Source organism: Lycium ferocissimum, chromosome 5, assembly GCF_029784015.1.
Source record: "Lycium ferocissimum isolate CSIRO_LF1 chromosome 5, AGI_CSIRO_Lferr_CH_V1, whole genome shotgun sequence".
In the NCBI taxonomy this organism is placed as follows: domain Eukaryota; kingdom Viridiplantae; phylum Streptophyta; class Magnoliopsida; order Solanales; family Solanaceae; genus Lycium; species Lycium ferocissimum.
In genome coordinates this window covers 19556822-19569360 of record NC_081346.1, presented here as the reverse complement: position 1 = coordinate 19569360, position 12539 = coordinate 19556822, and the positions used below count along the sequence as shown (strand labels likewise).

The window sequence follows — 12539 nt, the reverse complement described above, 5'->3', positions numbered from 1 at the left end:
AAAATTTAAAAGCTCTTATACGAATTTTTTAGCACTTGTTGCAGAACAAGTACAATTGCTACGTAAATTGTTGAAAAATCGACAAAGAAAAAAACCCATAAATAATTGAAACAAAACGAAGAATATTTTACTTATCAAATGAGAAGTAAATTACTTATGAAGTAATGCCCAACAAAAATTGCAAAATGGGTGGTTTCGTTTTTTCTTTGTTAAGAAATTCTTCAAAATTGAATGGAAGAAGAAGAAGCAGGGGAAGCAACAATACTTATTAAGTAATGCCCAGGTAGACACGAACGAAAGCCAGCCACAAAATTGCAAAATCTGGTGGTTTCGTTTTTTCTTTTGTTGAGCAAACTCTTCAAAATGGCGCGATATTGGAAGAAGAAGAAGCAGAGGAAGCAGCAATGGAAGACAAGGAAGAAGAATGGAGGGAAAAAGAACGAGAACAGGCGGATGGAGAAGAAGAAGAAGAAGAAGAAGAAGAAGAATGGAGGGAAAAGAGCAAAAACGGGTGCGGCTATTGGCGCCTTTTTTTTGGGACCCATTTTGGTATTTTAGGGTTTATATTGGTTGGGTCAAAGTATTAAAAATAAAACTTAGGGGTAAAGTGTTAAAAATAAAGCTTAGGGTCAAACTGTTAAAAACGAAACTATTGGGCAAGTCCAAAACTCCTTAATCACTAATAAAAAAATCATCACCTCTACTCAATAATTAAAACTTGAGTCACCTCTACTCAATTTTAAAACTTAAAGGTCACCTATAATTAAATGCCCCTAGTTACTATGTAAGTTTAAGCCTCATTTGTTTGCACTTAATGGAGGTCTGAATCTGAATGGTTTAAATCATTAAGTGCATTTGTTTTTATTAAGATTTAGCCACTTAATACATCTAAATACATCTATTCGGTCGTATCTAAAACCAAGTCGAAAATCATTCGGACCCTATCTTGCTCTTTTATTCTTTTTAAATTAATATTAGATTTTTATTATTATAAATGTTCCTTTCTTCTCCAATCCATCTCCCTGCATATGCACATCAACCATGGCAAAGGATTCCCTAACTTGCAGCTTTCTTTCATCATGTGTACTATTAATATTTGCATTTTCTGATTGAGGATTTATTCTAACACTTGCATTCTCAATTCATTTGTATCCTTCAAAAAAAACAAGAAACTATCATCTAATCTTTAGCACAATGACACAAGAAACAATTTCTGTATCCGAAATTAAAATGGCCACAACCATTAATTCTCAATTCCTTATACTAACTTCAATTTGTTAACTATTCTTCTTCTCAATCACACCCTCATAGGCCAAAAAAATACGTATAACCGAAATGCAACATTAGAAAAATCACTTTTATGACATATAACTAAAGAAATTCCATGGAAAACAACCATGAACAAGAGTAGAAGACCTTGAATTCTTCCAAAAACGAACTGTTAATAGCTTCTCTAACACCTACCACCCTAGTAGAATAGGGGTGACGCACCACCACCTTGACAGTGGTAGATTTCGTTGGGTTGCACGGGCAAAAATGGTGGGTCTAATAGTGCGAGTAGGATTTGGGGATTGGAAAGATAATAAGTTAAAATTGAATCTATTTTCTTCTTGTTCTTCCTTGAAATTTGAGTTTTGAAGCTTAAAAAAGGTTTTTAATGAATATTTGAAAAGTTCGAATTTGTTGGTGGATTTACAAAGGCTATGGCAGTAGGGAGTTTTTTTCGTTTTGATTATGTTCATTAATTTTGAAATTTATTTTATTAATTTTTAAAAAAATATTTAATTATTATTTTTATTTGAATTGTATATTTATTATGTTTATAAATAAATAAATAATTATGCATATTTAGATGTTGAAAAACAAACAGTTTTAATCATTCAGGTTTTAGATATAAAGACAACATCTTAATTATTCAGATACGTATTCAGATTCAGACGTCTTAGTAGGCGTTTGGCCATAAGAATTATTCACTTTATTCCGAATTTTTTTTTCATTTTTTTCACTTTTCAGCGTTTCGCCATAAGAATTCCGAATACAACTTGAAGTTGTATTCCGGAATACCAAAAACTCAAAAAACTTATTTTTCAATTTTTTTTCACTTTTTTAGAACTATATTTCACCAAAAATTACAATTTCAAAAACTATGGCCAATTCCAACTCCAACTCCAAAATTCTAAAAAAAGTGATTTTTTTTTTTATTTCTATGGACAAAAGGGGCCTTAATCTTATTGAAAACAAATGCAGCCTATGTACCTATCTTATTAAAAGGTGTCAAGTTTAACGGGCTATTTAGGTATTTAGCCTTAAAATATTAAAAGAAAGGAAATTTCCTTTCGTACGTTGTTTTCTCGGGAGATTTAAATATAAGTGACCTTTAAGTTTTAAAATTGAAGGGAGGTGATTCAAGTTTTAATTATTGAGTAGAGGTGATGATTTTTTATTAGTGATTAAGGGGTTTTGAGCTTGCCCAACAGTTTTATTTTTGACACTTTGACCCTCAACTTTATTTTTAACACTTTATCCTCAAGTTTTATTTTTAACACTTTATCCCTCGTCCCTGCCCCATCCCCCCAACCCCCACCAAAAAAGATGTTTTTTTTGAAAAAGATTTTGAAAAGTTTTTTTTTTTTTTTTGTTTTTTTGCACCACCCCCATCCCTGCCCCCGACCATGCCCCCTCCCTTGCCACCCACCCCCACCCCCCACAAAAAAGAATGTTTTTTTAAAAAAAGATTTTTAAAGGTTTTTTTAAATTTTTTTTTTTTGCCACCCCCCGACCCAGCCCCCCTCCCTTGCCCCCACCCCCCACCAAAAAAATTTTTTTAAAAAAAAATTTTAAAGTTTTTTTTTGTTTTTTGTGCACAACCCCCACCCCCTCTCTCTTGCCCCCCCCCCCCACCCTTACCCCCACCAAAACACACATACACACACACACTTTTTTTTTTAAAAAAAGATTTTTAAAGTTTTTTTTTTTTTAGCCCCACCACGCCCTCCCTAGCCCCGACCCCCACCTCCCAAAAAAATTAATTTGATTTTTAAAAAAAAAGTTTTGAAAAGTTTTTGTTTTTGGTTTTTGATTTTTGGCACCCCCGCCCCCACCCCCTACCTCCCAAAAAAAATTAATTTTATTTTTTAAAAAAAGTTTTGAAAAGTTTTTGTTTTTGGTTTTTTGCACCACCCCCACCCCACCCCTCCCCCCCCCCAAAAAAAAAATTGAAAAGAATTTTTTTTTCTTTGGTTTCTTACTCCACCCACCCACCCAAAAAAAATTATTTTAAAAAAAGTTTTGAAATTTTTTTGTTTTTTGTTTTTTGCACCACCCCACCCCACCCCCCAAAAAAAAAAAAATCTTGAAAAGAAGTTTTGAATTAGAGAGAGAGATACCTCCTCCATATGTTGATCCTAGCAAACCCGGAAGAAGGCGGACAAAGAGGAGGCGTGGAATCGGGGAATCATTGCGAACGAGAAAAAAAGAAATGCTCCCTTATGAAAAACGGTTATACAAAAACAACATGTCCAAACCGAAATGCTCCATTGTTGTTAATTGCACTGTGTTGTAATAATAGTTATTTGTTGGAACTTTATGACATTTTAATGTTGTTCTTTTTTAGAATGATAATTTTTGTTCTTGGTGTTTGTGAACTTGGTTTCTATGATATGTTGATCGTGTTCAATCACAAATATGTGTATTCTGAGGTTAATAAATTCTTTAATAATTTCGAACAACTAATGAATGCATTTGCAATGTACTCTGTAACTTGTTGTGTTTTATCCAACAAGTAACAGGACTTATTGCAGCAACTAGCATCTTGTTGGGTTTTATCCAACTGCTACATGATTTTCAACAAGTAAGCAATCTGTTGCAACAACTGACAGGCCTTGTTGCGAAGAACTAAGTTACTTTTGTATTTTTCCAACAAATGGAGTGACTTGTTCAACAACTATGTCACTTTATCCATACAAAGGGAAACGACTATACTACGGTACTGCAACGAATTGCTACACTACACTTGCCGCAATGGATATTACGGTAGTTGCAACAGATACTACTTGATTCACCCATATTTAGTTATCAACAAAGGGAAATCAATGATATTTAGTGATAAACAAAGGAAATCAACAATATGTAGTGATCAATTTATAATACTTAATCAATTTGATGGTATTTTGAGTTAGGAAAGATGGTCTACTAAGTCAGTATGCACTAAATCCAATGATCACTAGAGTGAATTGATATCAACTACTTGATTCACCTATATTTAGTGATAAACAAATGAAATCAATGATATTTAGTGATTAATATATAATACTTAATCAATTTGATGGGATTTTGAGTCAAGAAAGATAATCTACTGAGTCAGTATGCACTGTGAACTACTTGATTCACCATAGTTAATGATAAACAAAGGAAATCAACGATATTTAGTGATCAATGTATATACTTAATCAATTTGATGTATTTTGAGTCAAGAAATATGATATACTAAGTCAGTATGCACTAAATTGAGTTATCATTAGAGTGAATTGATGTGAACTACTTAATTCACACATATTTAGTGATAAACAAAGGAAATCAACGATATTTAGTGATCAATGTATAATACTTAATCAATTTGATGTATTTTGAGTCAGAAAAGATGATCTACTAAGTCAGTATGCACTAAATCGAGTGATCATTAGAGTAATTTGATGCGAACTACTTGATTCACCCATATTTAGTGTTAAACAAAGGAAATAAATGATATTTAGTGATGAATATATATATATCTACTAATATCCTTAATGGATTAGATAGTAATTTCATGTAATTTCATGGATTAGATGGGCAATTCTAAGTGTATTCTTCCCAAATCGAGTGATCATTAGAGTGTTTTGATGTGAAGTACTTAATTCAATCATATTTGGTGATAAACAAATGAATTCAATGTTATTCAGTATAAACAAAGGAGTTCAATGTTATCAATATCGTGAATATGTTGCAACAATGGAGAAGTTGTTGCAACATATGAGATACCTGTTGAACATATGAGATAAGTTGTTGCAATATATGAGTAAGTTGTTTATATGAGATATCTGCCGCAACATATGAGTAAGTTGTTGCAACATATGAGATACACTGTTGTAACATATGAGTAAGTTGTTTGGAACATATGAGATATACTCCGCAACGTATAAGTAAGTTGTTGCAATAATTCAAATTTGTTGCAACAACTAAGCAACTTGCTTAAACATCGATCCATATGTTGAAGCAGTTAATAACTTGTTGCAACTTCTTGAAGAAGTGTATGATCGTTGCAACAATTAACTCATATGTTGCGACATATTTTTTAGTTTTTGCAATAATTTAAGCCATTGTTTGATTTTTTTCCAACAAGGTGAATAATTTGTTGCAATAACTAAGCAACTTGTTTAAAAAGATTAGTAACTTGTTGAAGCAGTTAGTAACTTGTTGAAATAAATTAGTAACTTGTTGCAACTTCTTCAACAACTGCATGCATCTGTTGCAATAATTAGTAAGCAAAATAAATAAGTTCATAAACAGAAATTGTTCAACAACCACCTTGGTTGCAAATACCACGACTAATCAAAATAAATAAGTTCATAAACATCATTCACAAATAACATAAAGGACCAAAAAAAAAAAAAATAGAAATTGTTCAATAGCAACCTTGGCTCCAAATACCACAACTTAAGTAATAATTTGATCAGCAACTGCCTTCTAAGGTGTAGCAGATTTCCTTGATCTACTCCATCTCCTTCATTTCCATCATCAGTTTCTTCATCTTCTAGTTCTTCTTCACTTTCTTCATTTGTATCTATTGCTACTTTGCTCTGTTCTTCATCTCTTTCTAAGGATTGATTGTTAATTTGGCTGTTCAATTTGACTATATCTTTCCTCAACATTTGCTAATTCATAAATAAATTGTCTACTTGTTGCAATACGTGTAGAAATTATTGCAACAACTACAAATCTGTTGGATATCTTCTACCAACGAACCAAATCAACAAGCTATGTCCAACATATTTGTAGTTGTTGCAACAAGTGTAGAACTTGTTGCAACAACTACAAATCTGTTGGATATCTTCTACCAACAGAACCAAATAACTGAAGTTATGTCCAACAGATTTGTAGTTGTTGCAACAGATTGTCTATTTGTTGCAACAAGTGTAGAACTTGTTGCAACAACTATAAATCTGTAGGATATCTTCTACAAAAAAAACTAAATAACTGAAGCTATGTCCAACAGATTTGTAGTTGTTGCAATAGATTGTCTACTTGTTGCAACAACTACAAATCTGTAGGATATCTTCTACAAAAAAAAAAAAAACTAAATAACTGAAGCTATGTCCAACAGATTTGTAGTTGTTGCAACAGATTGTCTACTTGTTACAACAAGTGTAAAACTTATTGCAACAACTATAAATCTAGATATCTTCTATAAAAAACGAAGCAAATAAGCTAAGCTATGTCCAATAAATTAGTGAGTCGTTGCAACAGATTGTCTACTTATTGCAAAAAGTGTAGAACTTGTTGCAATAACTATAAATCTGTTAGTTATCTTCTACAAATAGAATCAGATAAATATCAGGACAAGAACAAAAAAACTATCTCTGTTTGATATATTTTCCTAAACCACGAACCATGCCGAATCCGCAACGTTAAAACCATCTATTCACTACAAACTTTTCCTAAACCCAAAAAAAAATAAATATCAAAACTTCCTTTCAAAATTTTTTTTTGGAGGGGGATGAAAGGGGGGGGGGGGGGGCAAAATAAAACCAAAAATAAGGAGCAAAACAAATGTATGCACACGAGTGTGAAATAGAAAAAAACGTCCCTAAAAAAATGCCATGATGATGATGCTTCATTATCTCCCAAATGTGGGTTATTTCGGAATGTTATCCTTTATGCTTCCAAAAAAATAATTCAAAACTTTTTTTCAAGAAAAAACATTTTTGGGGGGGGGGGGTGGGTGCGGGGAGGGGGGTTGGTGGAGACGAAAAAACAAAAAAATTTCAATACTTTTTTTTTTTTAACAAAATTTTTTTTTGGAAGGATGGGGGTGCAAAAAAAAACAAAATATATATTCTTTTCAATGTATATATTCATGGGCACGGGGGGTCTGTGGGGTAGGACATGATATGATGTACCGAGAGGAGTAGACATCGTGTTTTCTAATACTTTTTTTTTGGAACAATTTTTTTTTTTTTTTTTTTGGGGGGGGGGGGGGTAAGAAAACAAAAAAAAAAATCAAAAAAAAAAAAACTTCATTTTGTTGTGGGGGGGGGGGGGGGGGAGGGAGGGAGTGGCTAAGAAACCAAAAAAAAATAATTCAAAACTTCTTCTCAAAAAAAATATTTTTTTTTGGGTGGGGGGGGGATTGGTGGTGCGAAAAAAAAAAAAAAATCAAAACTTTTTTTTGGGGGTAAAATAATTTTTTTTTTGGAAGGGTGAGGAGGAGGGGGAGGTGAAAAAAAACAAAAGAAAAAATTTCAATTTTTTTTTTTTTTTTTAAAACAAAAGATTTTTTTAAAAAAAATTGGGTCGAGGGGTGGGGGGGGGGAGGGGAGGGGTGGGAGGAGGAGGAGGGGGGATCGGTAAAAAAAAAAATCAAATTTTTTTTTAAAAAAAGTAGGGGGGGGTTGTGTGATGCCCCTCTGGTTTGAAAAAAGCAAAATAAAATAACAAAATTTTAAAAAAAAATTGGGCGGGAGGGGGGTGGGGTGGGTGAGGGGGTGGAAGGAAGAAGAGTGGACTTTTTTAAACCGTAAAAAAAAAAAAAAATCAAAATTTTTTTTTTAAACATGTAGACCAGGGGAAAAAATGTGATTGCGTAGGGGAGGGTTGGGAGGTGAAAAAACAAATAAAGAAAAATAATTTTTTTTTTTTTAAAAACAAAAATTTTTTTTAAAAAATATTGGGCACGGGGGTGGGGGGTGAAGGAGGAGGAGGGGGGTATTTTTAGAAAAAGCAAATAAAAAATATCTAAACTTTTCTTTAAAATTTTTTTTTTTTTTGAGGGGGGGGGAGGGTGGGGTTGTGGAGGGGTGAGATGAGGAGAAGAAGGGATGGTGGTTTTTTTGAATTAAATTGGAATCCTTTTATATTTTATAAAAGATTAAAAAATTTTAAAAAAATATATTTTAAATTCAATTTTTTTAATCCCAAATTTAATTAGATTTTGATTTGATGTGATCACACAAGTCACTTGTACTAATTTGACACTGTTTTCTCAGACGTACTAGTGAAAAAAAGACAAGACGAAAGATCCTTGACGGATTTAAGAACTAGTGTTAAATCGGGATATAACTCCGATCTTAGAGGTGTTGGGACATTATCCGTATCATTCTCGGAGTTTATCGAAATTGAATCCACCATTTCTATCAGAGTGACATGGCAGATGCTTACTGGAGAGTCACCGACGGCCTTATACAGCCGGTATCTCTTCCTCCGGTCGCCGCAAAACGCCCTCGGACCCAATATGGTACATAATTCTACTTTCAATTGCTATTTGAAGTGATTAAAGTTTGTTAATTTATTTTATGTCGTTTTTCTCTTCTGAGTTGGCAAAAGCTAGGGTTTTAAATTGATTTTTCTTGTGCTTTAAGAGGGGATATATTAGGCTAGCAATTGAAAAGAAATGTTTTTTTTTTTTTTAAATTTTTAAGAGGAAAGTAGAAAAAAATATTATCCAAGTAGCTGACTTGGTTTTCATTCCGTTCTTTTGTGTTGATTCTGACAATGTTTGAACATCATCTTGTCTAGTTTAGGTTACCACTTTCTTGTTTGTTTGTACGCGTGTTCTGCAAGCAAAACTGTGGGTGGACTTATCTGAGTTATTGCTAATTTATCTCTATTGAGAAGTAATTTTATCAATTTATATTGTCACTCCATAGATGTTCCAAGTGGTCCTGATGTGCCTGGCAATTATAGCCGCAATAATGTACAAGGAATGCATCATGTCATTAGAGATGCTGATCCTATTGAATCATCCTATGAACGATACTTGCGAAGCGGGGTACTTAATCTTTAGTTACTTTGTGAGCGGTTAATTCTCATTTCCTTTTATGCTTTGTTCCTTAATGATGGGTTAGTCTAACATATTGTTCGAAATTTATCAGCAAACTTCCTCCTATGCTGGTGGTGAATCTGCGAGATCCATGAATAGTGGAGTAACCAGTCATCCTATTGGCGGTCCCCGTGTTATGGGTACTGTGGGATCACAACCAGTTGATGCTAAAAGCAGGACCGTTGGGTTTGGAGGTGGTAGACCAGAAGTTCGTCTTCCACCTGATGCTAGCAATACGTTGTTTGTGGAAGGGTTGCCTGCTAATTGCACCCGAAGAGAGGTGTCACGTATCCTTCTATACTGCTTCTCCATTTCACTATTTTACTTACCATTCTAGTTCTTTCCTTGACTTCTGTTTGCAGATGTATTTCGACCATTTGTAGGTTACAAAGAAGTTAGACTGGTGATCAAGGAACCACGACATGTAAGAACACGCCTGTATATTTCTTTCTAGTCGTAGTTCTGTTATGGTTTTTCTTAGGAATTCTTTGTTCCATCAACTTATGTAGCCAGGAGGAAATCAATTTGTTCTTTGCTTTGTTGATTTTGTGAGTCCAGCCCATGCAGCCACTGCGATGGATACTTTACAAGGTGAGCTTTCCACTCCCACCATTAGTAAAATCAATCTTTTGACTGATCTGGTTTTAGGCTTGTAATATAGTTAGTCTTTAAGAGAGGTACGACCTAAGTTGGGAGGGATACTATTTAAACATGAAAGACGGAGTGGCTGGAGAAGGCAATTGGGGAGGAGGTGTGGGAGGCAGTGGAGAGTTGTCTGGTTGATAAGCATCGGGTAATGTTATGGTGGCTATAAAATTAAGAACTACATGGCATTTAAGTTATGCTTTAATGGAAATGGAAGGTTAACATAGCTACTAAGTCAGGAAAAATAGCTACCACTTGCAAGTTTGCTGGTCAAGACAGCAAATCACGACTATTCCTTCCGTTCACTTACTTGTCCAGTATTCTAAAAATATGTTCTTACTTTTACTTGTCACTTTTAGCATACTTGGATAAGGCAATTTCTTTTTTTCTTTTTTTTTCACCCATAGTATTAATTACTTATTTCAAATCACTTTTCAAGTCCATTAAAAATATGCACCAATTAATATGGGTATCATGGTAGATTTTACACTTCATTTATTATTTCTTAAGAGGTGTGCAAAGTCCATAACGGACAAGTAAAAGTGAACGGAGGGAGTATTATTTATCTTGTGCAGTACTCTTTAGTCTCTGTGAAAGCTAGCTTAAGTGCTGGTGGCACTTTTAGGATCATTTAGGTGTTTGCTCGCTTTATTTCACTAGATGTATCTGATTCTAGACTTTTGTGATTGCCCTCTTTATTCGGCTACCTGCATCTGAGGCTTATAGCTTCTATTTTTCTAGCATGAAAGATTCTCCAGCCATTCCTGTGGAACACAGAAGGTTCCTCAGACAAAAATGGCTATGTTTCTTTCAATATGTAGCCCTAGCCAACTAATTTAATAGATATTTCGTTTGTCTTATTCCTTTCCTTTCCTCTTGATAAGTGGGGAGCAAATCTGCATTCTGATTGAAGCATGCCCAAAAAGTTATGATTTTGCCAAAGGAAATTAGGTTCTCATCTTTCTTGCCTCAAACAAAGAGAGAGTAGTCATTTTTATTCCCCTCTTCTGTAGTTTTTCTGAGTGACTTGCAAGGTTAAATTTTTTTCTTCTAGTAATTGAAAAGGAATTGGACTTCCTTAAAGGTAACAGAAGATTTGCAAAAGGCACTGTTTATAGCTTTGACATACTTACGAGTTTGCATGGCCTGATGAATGCCAGTGCAAATTTCATGGGTTAGTTGTATGCATTAATTTTGTAAAGCCATGCTAGTTTTCAGACAACGAACACATGTTTGCGTGTTTGTACCTAAATTGTCAATAATGTGTCGAGTGAGATAGTATGTACCAATCTTGCAGGTTATAAATTCGACGAGCATGACCGTGATTCGGCCAACTTAAGGCTACAATTTGCTCGCCGTCCTGGTGCCAAGTCAGGTGGTGGGCATCACGGAAACCGTTGAATTATGCGTTTTTACAGGTGATATGCTAGACTTCTTGCGCTTGACCTTTATTAATAACGACCAAAGGTTATGCTACAAAATTCATCGATCGGGCTAAATTTTGGAACGACCCTTCTCTGTAGGACCAAATTGACTTTGGAGATTACGTATTTAGATGTTTTGCCAGCTTTGCGGTTTCGTGTTCGACATCTTTCTCTAAATGCGTGGTTTAATTAGGACCAGTCTTTGCTCTTTGCACGGGAAGATATTGTAGTGGGATATTAGCATTTAGCTGTTGTTTCCGCGTCAATGTTTGCGTCGTCCTTTGCTGAGCACGGGTGTTTTTATCTTTCATTTCCTGATTGATGAAAGATATTTTCAGTTTCATCTGGCGCTTAGGATAATATCATTCCCATTGTAATGATAAGTGGGAGGTGCTTTGTACGAATTCATAGAGTTGCTTGTTTGATCATGTGGTAAATTGTTTTAAATTCATCATTAGATCTGCTAACGAACTAGTTATTAGATAGCCGTTTCAGGGTTCTATTTGATTAGCTATTGAATTCTGCTTGGATTGATGACAGAAAAGCTTAAGTGTTCCATGTCGATATTGGATATTTGATATAATACTGGAATTTAGCTTAACGAATAAATTACGAGGAAGGAAGGAAATCCTTCCATTTGGTGATTTTTGTGTTACAATGTCTGATTGTTCATGGTTTTAGTTACATTTCAACTTAAGCTTTTAGGAATTAGGACAGCCGGAGTAGCTACTCTTTTATTTTTTATTTTTTTTATTTTATAAATTTAGGTTGGACGGTCGGTGGGCGTGGTCTCAGGTCTAATTTGGACTAAAAATGCCCCTAGAGCTTTGTTCTAGTAATAAAAGAGCACCACTTAGATGTATGGGTTAGGCGCATTTTGAACCTTGCCGCATATAAAAGCTTAGTATTTAAGTGGAGAAGGGTAGCGAGACAGACCAACTAACCACCGAGCGCAACTGGTCCTCGGTGATTTCTCGATCTTTTAAAAGAAGAATTTGGTTTCCGGCACTCAGGATTGTGCTTCAAGAATACTCCTCGTCTAGCATTTATTCATACCTTTTCGTAGTAGGTCTATGATTCTGAAGGCAAGGGATTAATAGACGTGTGCAATCTTGTGTTATCATTAATGCGTATACCAGACAAGTATACAACTATCTCTGCCTTGGTGTGACAATGTTTGCTTTCTTCATTTGGTGCATATAGTGCCTTTTATTGTCTGCAGAGCCAATTTGGTAAAGTCTAATTTTGTTGGTTATGCTGGATCTATTTGCTTAGTGTGTTCACAGTTAAAAAGTGAGACTGTCAAGTTTTTCTGTATATTTGCATGTCAGACAATGGTCGTCGAAGGTTGTGCAGCATGTTTATCCGTCTCAAAGCACCATATTTCACCAATTTTA

General features: G+C 34.4%; 1 protein-coding gene across 3 annotated transcripts; it reads left to right on the top strand.

The window, feature by feature from the left end:
• The first annotated feature begins 8240 nt into the window (after positions 1 to 8240).
• On the top strand, positions 8241 to 11609 carry LOC132056385 (protein MATERNALLY EXPRESSED GENE 5-like). 3 transcript variants are annotated; one of them, XM_059448548.1, is made up of 7 exons: positions 8241 to 8488; positions 8901 to 9022; positions 9126 to 9360; positions 9436 to 9497; positions 9583 to 9664; positions 11016 to 11136; positions 11242 to 11609. In XM_059448548.1, the coding sequence occupies exons 1-6, from the start codon at positions 8398 to 8400 to the stop codon at positions 11117 to 11119; spliced, it is 696 nt and encodes a 231-aa protein (XP_059304531.1). In that variant the 5' UTR covers positions 8241 to 8397; the 3' UTR covers positions 11120 to 11136; positions 11242 to 11609. The 3 variants fall into 3 exon arrangements, with proteins under 3 accessions (XP_059304531.1, XP_059304530.1, XP_059304532.1); XM_059448547.1 differs by having other exon boundaries at positions 11016 to 11609; XM_059448549.1 differs by lacking the exon at positions 8901 to 9022 and having other exon boundaries at positions 11016 to 11609.
• The last annotated feature ends 930 nt before the right edge of the window (positions 11610 to 12539 follow it).